The sequence below is a fragment of the Ranitomeya variabilis genome, chromosome 6 (assembly GCF_051348905.1).
Source record: "Ranitomeya variabilis isolate aRanVar5 chromosome 6, aRanVar5.hap1, whole genome shotgun sequence".
Lineage (NCBI taxonomy): Eukaryota > Metazoa > Chordata > Amphibia > Anura > Dendrobatidae > Ranitomeya > Ranitomeya variabilis.
The window spans coordinates 98,140,383-98,153,351 of NC_135237.1; the positions used below are offsets into that span (position 1 = coordinate 98,140,383).

The 12,969-nt window shown below is 43.6% G+C and overlaps 1 protein-coding gene across 5 annotated transcripts in view; it reads right to left on the bottom strand.

Moving 5' to 3' along the window:
* Positions 1-304: 304 nt before the first annotated feature.
* The window catches only part of LOC143781908 (putative serine carboxypeptidase CPVL), a 130,661-nt gene continuing 117,996 nt past the window's right edge, over positions 305-12,969 (bottom strand). For all 5 annotated transcript variants that reach the window (XM_077268832.1, XM_077268831.1, XM_077268828.1 and 2 more), the window contains exon 13: positions 305-499. In XM_077268832.1, the coding sequence (XP_077124947.1) occupies positions 320-499 (180 nt within the window). In that variant the 3' untranslated portion in view covers positions 305-319. The remainder of the gene's footprint in view (positions 500-12,969) is intronic.

Genomic DNA, 12,969 nt, shown 5'->3' on the forward strand with positions numbered 1-12,969 from the left:
AAAAGGGGCACAGTTCCAACCAGTTCCTTTTTACAGTGGTTATAAAGAGTCTACATAAAGAGTCTACATAAATAAATAAAAAAATCACACCAATAATCATTTCAGAAATTTTTTCACCTTCAACTCCTTTCTGTAAGGAATGGAAACAGAGGCACAGATGTTGAAGTGCACATTCGTTTATTGAAATTTTTGTGAAACCACCGGACCACTACCCAGGGGACTCTGAAGGGGGCGTGACTAAGCGAACCCCGGACCCCCGTAGTAAGATCCCTAACAGGGCTGGAATGGAAGTTTGGGGGACGCAAGGTGCTACCTCCGGTTAGACCCTGGGAACGTGGTAGCTGACTCGGCTGGACTGGCGGGCAGGCAGGTACTGCGTGTAGTAGAGAACCAGGCAGGAGGTAAGCGGCCCAAGCGGGTAGTGGATGACAGCTGGCATGGAGAGAAGCAGGTGGAGCAGGCGTAGTTCTGGAATTCGTGGGGCAGCCCAGTAGGTACTCTGAGGAAACAAACCAGTAGTAGCGAGGTTAAAGCGGCATTACACACAGGCACTGAGAACTAGCAACAGGAAACACTTGTTGCTCAGGCACCTCCCTAAGGGCAGAGGTGTCTGAAATAGTACGAGACACTCGGCCATTGGCTGAATCGTATTTTAGAAAATTGTGCACTGTCTCCTTAAGAGACTGGGAGTGCGCGCGCACCCTTAGTGGCGTGCAAGAGGACCTGCGGGACACACGTAGCGTACCAGAAGCAGCACCAGGTGCAGGCTGCGCGGAACATAGGAGGTGAGCCCCAGGAGACCGACGTCCCCACCCCGAAGCGGCAGCCTGGGGTACGGGATGGGGACGCTACACTTACCAATATATGATATAACAGTACGTCATTTGCTAGTTTCCAGACTTGAGTTTTTTAGTCCGCATCTTTGCCGAACATCTATGAGTGAAGCAAAGCTACGACTGCGGTTATTAACCTGTTACATTATGTCAATCTCCATCGGCGTGCTGATAGGTTGCAGTGACAGCCAGGAGTCTGCTGAAGATACCTGTGCCATGGTTGGCGTTTGTAAGAGACTAAAGTTATGTCTATATATAACAATACTTTCTTGACACAAAGAGGTCTTACCCTTTTCAATGACTGTTTTTTGTTTTATTTATACAGTACAGACCAAAAGTTTGTACACACCTTCTCATTTAAAGGTTTTTCTGTATTTTCATGACTATAAAAATTATACATTCACACTGAAGGCATCAAAACTATGAATTAACACATGTGGAATTATATACTTAACAAAAAAGTGTGAAACAACTGAAATGATGTCTTATATTCTAGATTCTTCAAAGTAGCCACCCTTTGCTTTGATGACTACTTTGCACACTCTTGGCATTCTCTTGATGAGCTTCAAGAGGTAGTCACTGGGAATGGTCTTCCAATAATCTTGAAGGAGTTCCCAGAGATGCTTAGCACTTGTTGGTCCTTTTGCCTTCACTCTGTGCAAAAATGGAAAATTACCCAGTTGGGAGGGGTTAATGTCACCCATTACCTGTACAAATCCATTCAGAAACAAACTGAAAACATTTTGAGGGGGGGGGGGGGATAAAGAGAACATAACTAAAACAATGTGGTTTCATAAGTGAAAACACCCTCATATAACTGGGGATATAGTTGTTTTCAGAATTAGCCACTTATATTGTAAGTTGTAACTCATGTTCAATAGTAGTCAGTACACTGCTGTTATTTACTGTGATTCTGATAAACCTCACATAATGTTTAGCTGTTGTAGTAGGATTGTCCTGACATCTTCTTAGTTCTATGTTATAGCAAAAGGCATGGTCCATAAACAGCTTACAACACAGCAAAGAGATCTTATTGTTGAATTTTATCAGTAAGGAGAAGGGTACAAAAACATTTCCAAGGCATTAGTTATACCATGAAACACTGTGAAGACAGTCATCAAGAAGTGGCTTAAATTTGGCAAAACAGTGACATAACCTAGAACAGGACGTCCCTCAAAAATTAATGAAAAGTCTAGAAGAAAATTGGTTGAGGAGGCTGCCAAGAGGCCTACAGCAACATTAAATGAGCTGCTGAAATTTTTGACAAGAATTAGTTGTCTACTCCATGTGACAACAATCTTATGAATTTTTCATATGCCTGGCCTGTGGGGTAGTGTGGCAAGATGGAAGCATTTTCTTAAAAAGAAAAATATCAAATAACAGCTATGTTTTACTAAAACCTACATCATCTGCCAAAAGCTTGTTGGAAAAAATGTTATGGTCTGATGAGACCAAGAATGATCTACTTGGCTAGAATTGCAAAAGGAATGTTTGGCTACAAGAATATCATACCCAGAGTGAAGTATCGTGACAGCAACATCATGCTTTTGAGATTGTTTTTAGGAAGATGGTACTGGGTGTTTTAGACAAGGTGGAGGGAATTATGAACAGTTCATATATGAGTCATTCTTGCAACAAAACCTTCAGGCCTCTTCTAAAAAGATGAAGATGTAGAAAGAATTTCACCTTTCGTTATGAAATGGACCCTAAGAATATATCCAAATCAACAAAAGAATGGCTTCTACAGAAGAAGATCAAAGTTTTGTAATAGCCCAGCCACACCCCAGACCCTAATTCAATTGGGGTGGGATTTTGCGTGGAGCCCCAGATCGAGGGAGATTATCAGTGGTCTTGAATGTCTTCCATTTTCTAATTATTGCTCCCACTGTTGATTTCTTCACTCCAAGCTGGTTGGCTATTGCAGATTCAGTCTTCCCAGCCTGGTGCAGGGCTACAATTTTGTTTCTGGTGTCCTTTGACAGCTATTTGGTCTTCTCCATAGTGGAGTTTGGAGTCAGACTGTTTGAGGGTGTGCACAGGTGTCTTTTTATACTGATAACAAGTTTAAACAGGTGCCATTACTACAGGTAATGAGTGGAGGAAAGAGGAGACTCTTAAAGAAGAAGTTACAGGTCTGTGAGAGCCAGAAATCTTGATTGTTTGTTTCTGACCAAATACTTATTTTCCACCATAATATGCAAATAAAATTATAAAAAAACAGACAATGTGATTTTCTGGATTTTTTTTTCTCAGTTTGTCTCCCATAGTTGAGGTCTACCTATGATGTAAATTACAGACGCCTCTCATCTTTTTAAGTGGTGGAACTTGCACTATTGCTGACTGACTAAATACTTTTTTGCCCCACTGTATATATACAAAAGCGCAAAATTTGGGCCTCCTATTGGCCCCCACAACTAAATCAGTCACCTCAACCACCCTTAAACAAGCTGTGCTGCCCATAAAATCCCTAACACAAACAGGGGGTTTTCGTCCATGTGGCAAGTGTTCCTGCTGTAAAAGCACAGCACTGCCAAAAAAATTATATACCTCCTTCACGGATTCATATAAGTCAAATCATTTCAATATTAGAACGAACATCACGTGCCAAACTAAGGGAGTCATCTATATTCTAATATGCCCTTGTGAAAAAATATATGTAGGCAGAACCAAAAGACGTCTACAGAACAGAATCAAAGAACATTTGGATAATATTAGTAAGGGATTTAAGGGACATCCTTTGTCACGACACTTTTCTGAGAAGCATAACCAATCATGCCAGGGAATTTTCTTTTGTGGCATTCAGGTGGTCCCGCCGAACCCTAGGGGTGGGGACTTCCTAAAAGCTATGTCAAGAATCGAATCCAAATGGATATTTACTCTGGACAGTCTGGCCCCTAATGGCCTGAACCAGGAGATTGAGCTTTACGCATTCTAACACTATAGCAGTAAACACTCAGGCACTTGCCCGACTGTCTTAGTACTATCACACACGCATCAATGCGTATTGGCATTCATATTTTGCCTGTTTTAATTCGAGCGAATTTTATATCTTTTTATATATATATATGTTTATATATATATATATTTGTATTTTTATTATTTTTATTGATGTTTCACATGTTTATATACATATATTTTCTTTTTCCTTTTCTCTATGTGATATTCCACTTTGTATCTCTATTTTATTTTTTCATTTTATTCCTTAATTATTAATAAAATTGTATTTTTTAACCATACCCATTTTTTAATCATACCCATTTTTAATATTTATTAGTAGCTGATCACCTTATCTATGTAGGTATATCTACAGGTGCTCTACAAGGGTTCCCCCATGTACACCTAGCACCATCTAACTGATTATTTACCTTCAAGGCACAGCCTCTTTGCACTATACTATATGCAATTAAGCCTGTAGCCTGCCACTGATTAACAATAAAGCCTTTTAAAGCCCCACTTCATTATTCACTTATCTTAACAAGCACCAGTTAATTAAGCAATAGTGAGCAATGGGGAGCCTCGGGTATATATTGAGGCGAGCAGCCGGTTGTGGAGACAGCCCTGATGAAGAGAGGAGATACCTCTCGAAACGCGTTGGTTAATTTCCCTAACCGAGCCTCCGTCCTCGCTCATCTGTGACGTCACATTTTAGCTCCGCCCACTTCGCGCGCCGCATCCCAACGTTGCTCACGGCCGGAGCACGCGGGCAGCGGGCGCCTCCGGTGTACTCCCGAGGTCCCCGACCATAGCGCTCCTCACGCTAATCAGTTCTCCTCCCGGGCAGTGATTCCCGAGCACCGCACTCCAGCTCGGTCCCATTTACTACCCGGCGGGTCCTGCACAGCCCTTCTCCTTATCTACTACCTTGCAACCTACATGTGTTTATCTACAAACTACAGAAACTTTATACAATACCGGTAACACAGTATTGGTACCCCTTCTCACTGGCAGCAATTCCTAAAACGCCAAAACCCGGCACAGCTCTAGTGGACTATCTACTCTATGCAAACTCCCTTTTAGGGGTCCTACAGTGCATTACACACGATAGCACCTGTAAGTACATCCTTATACCCTATACGCACCACATACATATTCATCTATTCCCAAATGATCTGAACTACTACTTTAGTTCTCCCAACAGCTGCATCAGCAATCAGGATTTCCTGATCAACCCACGCATGTCAGACCTTCTAATAGCAAGTGAGTACTAGAATACGATTCTATATTTTTCTTTATTAATTCTTGGGATTACTCACCCTGCTACATCTCTCCCTAGTCCAGCTAGCACGGCGATTACCTTACTCTATCGAGATACGATGTTTGATCAGCTCTTACTGCATTTTATTGAAATGTTGCGAAGGTAAAAAAAAAACGTAATTCAAGAGTTTTGATTTTTTTTCTCATTACACCATTTACCAATCTGAGTAATTTATTTTGGTTTTTAGTAGATCAGACTTTTGTGAATGCAGCAAAAACCAAATATATGTACTGCATTTATTTTATTTATTTTTTTATTAAGCAAAGGGGGATGATTTGAGTCAGCACTGCTATGTGTTGCAAAAATCCCTATCTCCTATGAACGCCAAGTACAGACTGCCTTTCATAGGAGAATTGTCATGATAAGCATGAAGGTCTTCACCCCTGGCTGTCATGGCAACCCCTTGGCACCCTGCGATCACGTGACAGGCGTGCTCATAGGCACGTGGAATGACATGTCCTCTGCTAGCGCATTTTAAATAGAATCTGTCACCCCCAGGATGTTTTTAACCTATTAATATGGACATACAGGTGCTGGAACGGTTAACTAGTCATATCTGTATGACTTCGGTCTTGTTGTTGAGAAATCATGTTTTATTTCTTTATGCTAATGATCTCTTCCAAGCTATGGGGCCTGTAGAGCCTGGAATAAAACTCTGCCTCCGAACTTCATTCACGCATTGTCCTGTGTAAACATGTGATGTGCTGCATGTAATGAGGCTCTATCAGTGTTTGCCTGACTGCTATAAAGATGGCTATCATGTACAGGCTTAGCGCTAGCTACTCTGTTTACAAGATCCAAGTGGTTTCCCAGGCCTTCACTTTTTAATTTAGTTTCTGGGCTGGGACCTCAGTGTAGGTGGCTGGCTGGTGGGGCAAGCTGGCCGGAATGCTTAAATCAACAGGTCAGATCTAGGAGGGCAGTAAGGCCATGTGCACACGTTCAGTATTTTTCGCGTTTTTTTCGCGTTTTTTCGCTATAAAAACGTGATAAAAACGCGAAAAAAACGCTTACATATGCCTCCCATTATTTTCAGTGTATTCCGCATTTTTTGTGCAAATGTAGCCTTTTTTTCCGCGAAAAAATCGCATCGCGGAAAAAAAAGCAACATGTTCATTAAAATGCGGAATTGCAGGGGATTCCGCACACCTAGGGGTCCATTGATCTGCTTACTTCCCGCACGGGGCTGTGCCCACGATGCGGGAAGTAAGCAGATTATGTGCGGTTGGTACCCAGGGTGGAGGAGAGGAGACTCTCCTCCACGCACTGGGCACCATATAAGTGGTAAAAAAATAAGAATTAAAATAAAAAATAGTCCTATACTCACCCTCTGATGGCCCCGGAGTGTTCCCGCCTCTGTGCTGCACGCTGTCTTCGGTTCCTGTAGCAGCAGCTGGTGTGCGGTGAAGGACCTTGCCGAATGACGTCACTGTCCTGTGATTGGTCGAGACCGCTCACGTGACCGTGACGTCATGGAAGGCCCTGCGCGCACACATCAGCTATAGGAATGGACGCCGGTGAGGAGATCTGCTGTCTGCGGGTGAGTATAACCATTTTTTTATTTTTTTTATTATTTTTAAACGTTCTATCTTTTACTATAGATGCTGCAAAAGCAGCATCTATAGTAACAAGTTGGTCACACTTGTCAAACGCTATGTTTGACAAGTGTGACCAACCTGTCAGTCAGTTTTCCAAGCGATGCTACAGATCGCTTTGAAAACTTTAGCATTCTGCAAGCTAATTACGCTTGCAGAATGCTAAAAAAACGCAAAAAAAACGGGAAAAAAACGCAAAAAAAAAAATGCGGATTTCTTGCAGAAAATTTCCGGTTTTCTTCAGGAAATTTCTGCAAGAAATCCGCAACGTGTGCACATACCCTAAAGGCATAAAATCAGAAGATACAACAGAAGACAGTAAACAACCCAAGGTCAGGACAGAAAAACGATGGGCAAAACAGGAGCTTGGAGGTGCCCGCAAACTAGAGGAAGAACAAACTACTGTATATCTGGCAGCTACCAGCAGTAATGTATCGTCATTTGCAACTGGAAGAAGCATGGAGCTGATAACTACATCTGGCAGATACTACCAAACTTAATGGCATTACAGATCCCAGTAATCTGGCAGATACTGCCAAACCTAATGGAAGTACAGGTCCCAGTTACTCTAATATTAGTGACTGGGTAGAGCTTACACCATCCAGAATTTCCAGTAATAACATCTCCTTCATCGCTATTCTCTTCCATATGTCGGCCTATACAAGTCTAAGTGTGTGCAACAAAATCTGATCCAATAACGTTCATCCAAATAGAATCCAAATTTTACTGATAAATTGCAATTATCAACCTAGGAATCTGTATTCGATAATTTGAATTTTAAACTGTTGACGTATAAGTTCAGATATCACCATGGATGTAAAATACAGACACACAGATTATTATTATTCATTTTTATAGCGCCATTTATTCCATAGCGCTTTACATGTGAAAAAAGGGCATACATAGACAAGTACAATAAACATGAGCAATACAAGGCACACACAAGTACAGAAGGAGAGAACACCCTGCCCGTGAGGGCTCATAGTCTACAGGGGATGGGTGAGGATACACTAGGAGAGGATAGAGCTGGTCGTGCGGCGGTTCAGTAGACTGAAGATCACTGCAGCTTGTAGGCTTGTCAGAAGAGGTGGGTCTTCAGGTCCTTTTGAAGGTTTCTATGGTAGACAAAAGTCTGATATGTTGAGGCAGAGCATTCCACAATTTGGGGGAAGCACGGGAGCAGTCTTGTATGCGGTTGTGGGAAGAAGAGATAAGAGGGGAGTAGAGAAGGAGATCTTGAGAGGATCGAAGGTTGCATGTAGGTAAGTACTAGGAGACCATGTAAAAGATGTATGGAGAAGACAGGTTGTGGATGGCTTTGTATGTCATAGTTAGGGTTTTGAACTGGAGCCTCTGAACAATAGAAAGCCAGTGAAAGGCTTGGCAGAGAGGAGAGGCTGGGGAATAACTGGGAGACAGGTGGATTAGTCAGGCAGCAGAGTTTAGGATAGATTGGAGTGATGCAAGAGTGCTAGAGGGGAGGCCAGAGAGTAGAATGCTGCAGTAGTCAAGGTGGGAGATCATGAGGGCGTGCATGAGCATTTTTGCAGTTTCTTGGTCAAGGAATGTACGGATCCGGGAAATGTTTTTCAGTTGGAGTCGGCAGGAGGAGGCAAGGGCTTGGATATGTGGCTTGAAAGAGAGGGGGAGAGTGGAGGATCACCCCGAGGCACTGAGCATGCGGGACTGGGGACAGTGAGCAGCCATTGACATTGATGGATAGGTCTGGTGAAGGGGTAGACTGAGATGGGGGAAAGATGATGAATTCTGTTTTGTCCATGTTCAGTTTTAGAAAGCGAGCAGAAAAGAAAGATGAAATAGCAGACAGACATCGTGGGATTTTGGTCAGTAAAGAGGTGAGGTCGGGTCCGGATAGGTAGATCTGCGTGTCATCGGCGTAGAGATGGTACTGCAAACCATGGGATTCTATGAGCTGTCCCAGGCCGAAGGTGTAATATTGTTATTTATCAGGCAAGTAATATGATAATCATATGAAAGTGCAATAAATTATACTTTGATATCTGAGATCCAATGTCTTAGTCCACTGGGGATCCACAACTGAGCCTGTCTGTCTACCGCAAGGAGTCAAACACAACCCAGGCCTAAACAGCTCAATGTGAGAACTAGGCTATGTATTAGGCACTACACTATTTTGAGTGGGATGGGTGACACTGCAGTGTTGTGACATTATACTGCGTATGAAGGGATGCACTGTGGGGGCATCTTACTGTGTCAGGGAATGCACAGGAGGCTTCTTTAAGGATGGGTGTGACGTTTAAATGTTTAAAAGAAGAAGAGATACAACCAGTGATAGTTGAAGACATGAGATAGTGTTAGTCAAAAAATGCTTTTTTAAATACATTCTTAATGTTTCGACAACAACTCCTTTAAGGAACACATACAAAACAAGGAGAAAGCACACAATTATTTTAATGAAAAGGTTATTAAGGGGGATTTCCAGGTTTCAGAAAACCCCTCTCCCTTGGCTGCAGACTGCTTTGTAAAACAAACTATCATTAAAGGTACCGTCACATTTAGCGATGCTGCAGCGATCTAGACAACGATGCCGATCGCTGCAGCGTCGCTGTGTGGTCGCTGGAGAGCTGTCACACAGACAGCTCTCCAGCGACCAACGATGCCGAAGTCCCCGGGTAACCAGGGTAAACATCGGGTTACTAAGCGCAGGGCCGCGCTTAGTAACCCGATATTTACCCTGGTTACCAGTGTAAATGTAAAAAAAAACAAACACTACATACTTACATTCCGGTGTCTGTCGCATTCCCCGGCGTCCGCTTCCCTGCACTGTGTAAGCGCCGGCCGTAAAGCAGAGCGGTGACGTCACCGCTGTGCCCTGCTTTACGGCCAGCCGGCGCTGACACAGTGCAGGGAAGCAGAACGCCGGGGGACCCGACAGACACCGGAATGTAAGTATGTAGTGTTTGGGTTTTTTTACATTTACACTGGTAACCAGGGTAAATATCGGGTTACTAAGCGCGGTCCTGCGCTTAGTAACCCGATGTTTACCCTGGTTACCAGTGAAGACTTCGCTGAATCAGCGTCACACACGCCGACTCAGCGATGTCAGTGGGTGAGCCAGCAACGAAATAAGGTGCTGGCCTTCTAGCTCCAACCAACGATGTCACAGCAGGATCCTGATCGCTGCTGCGTGTCAAACACAACGATATCGCTATCCACGACGCTGCAACGTCACGGATCGCTAGCGATATCGTTGTTAAGTTGTTCAGTGTGAAGGTACCTTTACTCTCCGAGGACAGTGCTGAGTCTCTAGCAAAAATAGAAAAAAGACAGCGCCACAACGGACAGTGATGATAGTCTTACGTTTTTTAATCTGCCTCCTGCGGCGACGTTTCGGTCCAATGACCTTTATCAAGCACAGTGTACAAACTTTCCAACCACCATTATATACCTATAGTACCACCCCCTAATCAGTGAAAACACCAATAGGGATATGGCACAATACTTAGAAAAAAACATATCCACATAAATACATATAAAACCACATTTACAAAAATAGTAATCCTAACAGTGTCTAATCTAACAGAGATCTACTAACCCTGATCGCTCTAATAGCCAAAATCCAGCATACAGCAATATAATGAAACTCCTCACCGTGGAATTGTAAACAAACGGTATTCTTCCAATTAATGCATAGCATACACGGTAACCAAGGCAATAACCCCCACCCCCGGAAGGTATCCATAGTAGCCGCAGTCCAATAGCGCTCCCAAGGTCCGTATCATGTGAGCGTATCTCTTCAACATATAGCGTGCATTACTGCGCAAGTCCAGTCCACTCCTGTGTCACCATGGAAGTCATCTCTACTGCGCAGGATCAAGATTTTGGATGGTATCCGCAGAGGTCCAAATTCAGAACGGTAATGCGCAAACTCCAAATCCTCTTACATCGTCCGCCCAGTAAGACATGCAAAGATGGCAGTGCGCATGTCACAAAATAGCCGTTCATTGCAAACATTCCTGTCCCATCTGCGCATATCTCCCATGGATCGCAGATCAAATGGAGACATCCACAAGTTCCTCCTACATATCCCCTCTATTCTCAGCAGGGTCCCTGATCGCTGCTGCGTGTCAGACACTGCGATATCGTATGGATATCGCTAGAACGTCACGAATCGTACCGTCGTAGCGATCAAAATGGCACTGTGTGACAGTACCCTAAAGCAGATTCGAGAGACCCAAGAAAGGAGATCCATGAAGTATCTGGATATTATTACTGTCCAGCCTCAACTTAATAAGTGACACTAAGTTAGCAAGACTGGATTGACTGATACTGTGAAGTTGGTTGCTATTCACGTTAAGGACCTTAAGTTTCTTAAGTGGCAACAAAGCATTAGTAGTAATAGAAGAAAGCCAGTTATTGCCCAGGTACAGTTCTTCCAGGTGAGTGAGTTGCTCAAATGCCTTAGGATGAATGAACTGTATCTGATTATACTGCAGATCAAGTCTCTGTAAATTGTAATAATTCAAAAAGTCTATGGCACTTAAGGCCCCGTCACACATAGCGAGATCGCTGCTGAGTCACAAGTTTTGTGACGCAACAGCGACCTCAGTAGCGATCTCGCTATGTGTGACACGTACCAGCGACCAGGCCCCTGCTGCGAGATCGCTGGTCGTATCGGAATGGCCTGGACCGTTTTTTGGTCGTTGAGGTCCCGCTGACATCGCTGAATCGGTGTGTGTGACACCGATCCAGCGATGTCTTCACTGGTAACCAGGGTAAACATCGGGTTACTAAGCGCAGGGCCGCGCTTAGTAACCCGATGTTTACCCTGGTTACCAGCGTAAATGTAAAAAAAAACCAAACAGTACATACTCACCATCTGATGTCCGTCAGGTCCCTTGCCGTCTGCTTCCTGCTCTGACTGAGCGCCGCCGTACAGTGAGAGCACAGCACAGCAGTGACGTCACCGCTGCGCTCTGCTCTCACTGTACGGTGGCACTCAGTCAGAGCAGGAAGCAGACGGCAAGGGACCTGACGGACATCAGATGGTGAGTATGTACGGTTTGTTTTTTTGGGTAACCAGGGTAAACATCGGGTTACTAAGCGCGGCCCTGCGCTTAGTAACCCGATGTTTACCCTGGTTACCCGGGTGCTGCAGGGGGACTTCGGCATCGTTGAAGACAGTTTCAACGATGCCGAAGTCGTTCCCCTGATCGTTGGTCGCTGGAGAGAGCTGTCTGTGTGACAGCTCCCCAGCGACCACACAGCGACTTACCAACGATCACGGCCAGGTCGTATCGCTGGTCGTGATCGTTGGTAAATCGCTATGTGTGACGGGGCCTTTAGGTTGGTAGTAAAGTTTCCTCCTAAGCTGTAGGTTTTAGTTGCTGCTGGGCTTACAAAGTGGACGGATTTTGGAACTGAAAATAGCCCCCTGTTGGAGCACAGTATATGTTGTGAATGTTGACAATCACATGGTTCTGGACACTTCTCCACACTCCAGCCAACAGTGGGAGTCACCAATATCAACAGCACCAAAAATATAGCCTTCTCCATCTCACCTGGGTCTTGGTATAGGTGAACCCGGTACTAAGCATCTCCTCCCAGTGGTCAGGCTTATAAATCTCCTTCCAAAACTATTTAGAATTGAGAGTCCTCAGTGGTTGATACCTTTTAATGGCTAACTGAAAAGATGTTAACAAATTTCAAGCTTTCGAGACTACACTGTGTTCCAAATTATTATGCAAATAATATTTCCTCATATTTTCTCTAAATTACCTATCTGAATTGCAGTCATTGTTATTTTCCAGTCATCTACTATTTTAGTATAATTGCAATGTTTTGGAACAAACTGCCTATGAAAACAGTATCTTTTAAAAAAAAATATACACTCAAAATGCATGTTCCAAATTATTATGCACACCAGAGTTTTCAACCTTTTTTTTTATTTTGAACAAAAAAATGGTCAATTGTGAAGTTATAAGCATTATCAGCTTATTACAAAATGAAATCAAACAGTTTTCAAGCGAAAACTTTATTCTAGGTGATTTTACATTTGCACATAGGACCCCTTGTTCGAAAGAAGCTTCTGAACTCTCTCGTCCATTGAATTTGTCAGTTTTTGGATGGTTTCTGCTTCAATTGCTTTGCATGTGGACAGAATACCCTCCCAGAGCTGTTGCTTAGATGTGAACTGCCTCCCGCCATCATAGACACTGCTTTTGATGATGCTCCAGAGGTTCTCAATGGGGTTGAGGTCAGGGGAAGATGGTGGCCACCCCATAAGTTTGTCCTCTTTTATGCCCAT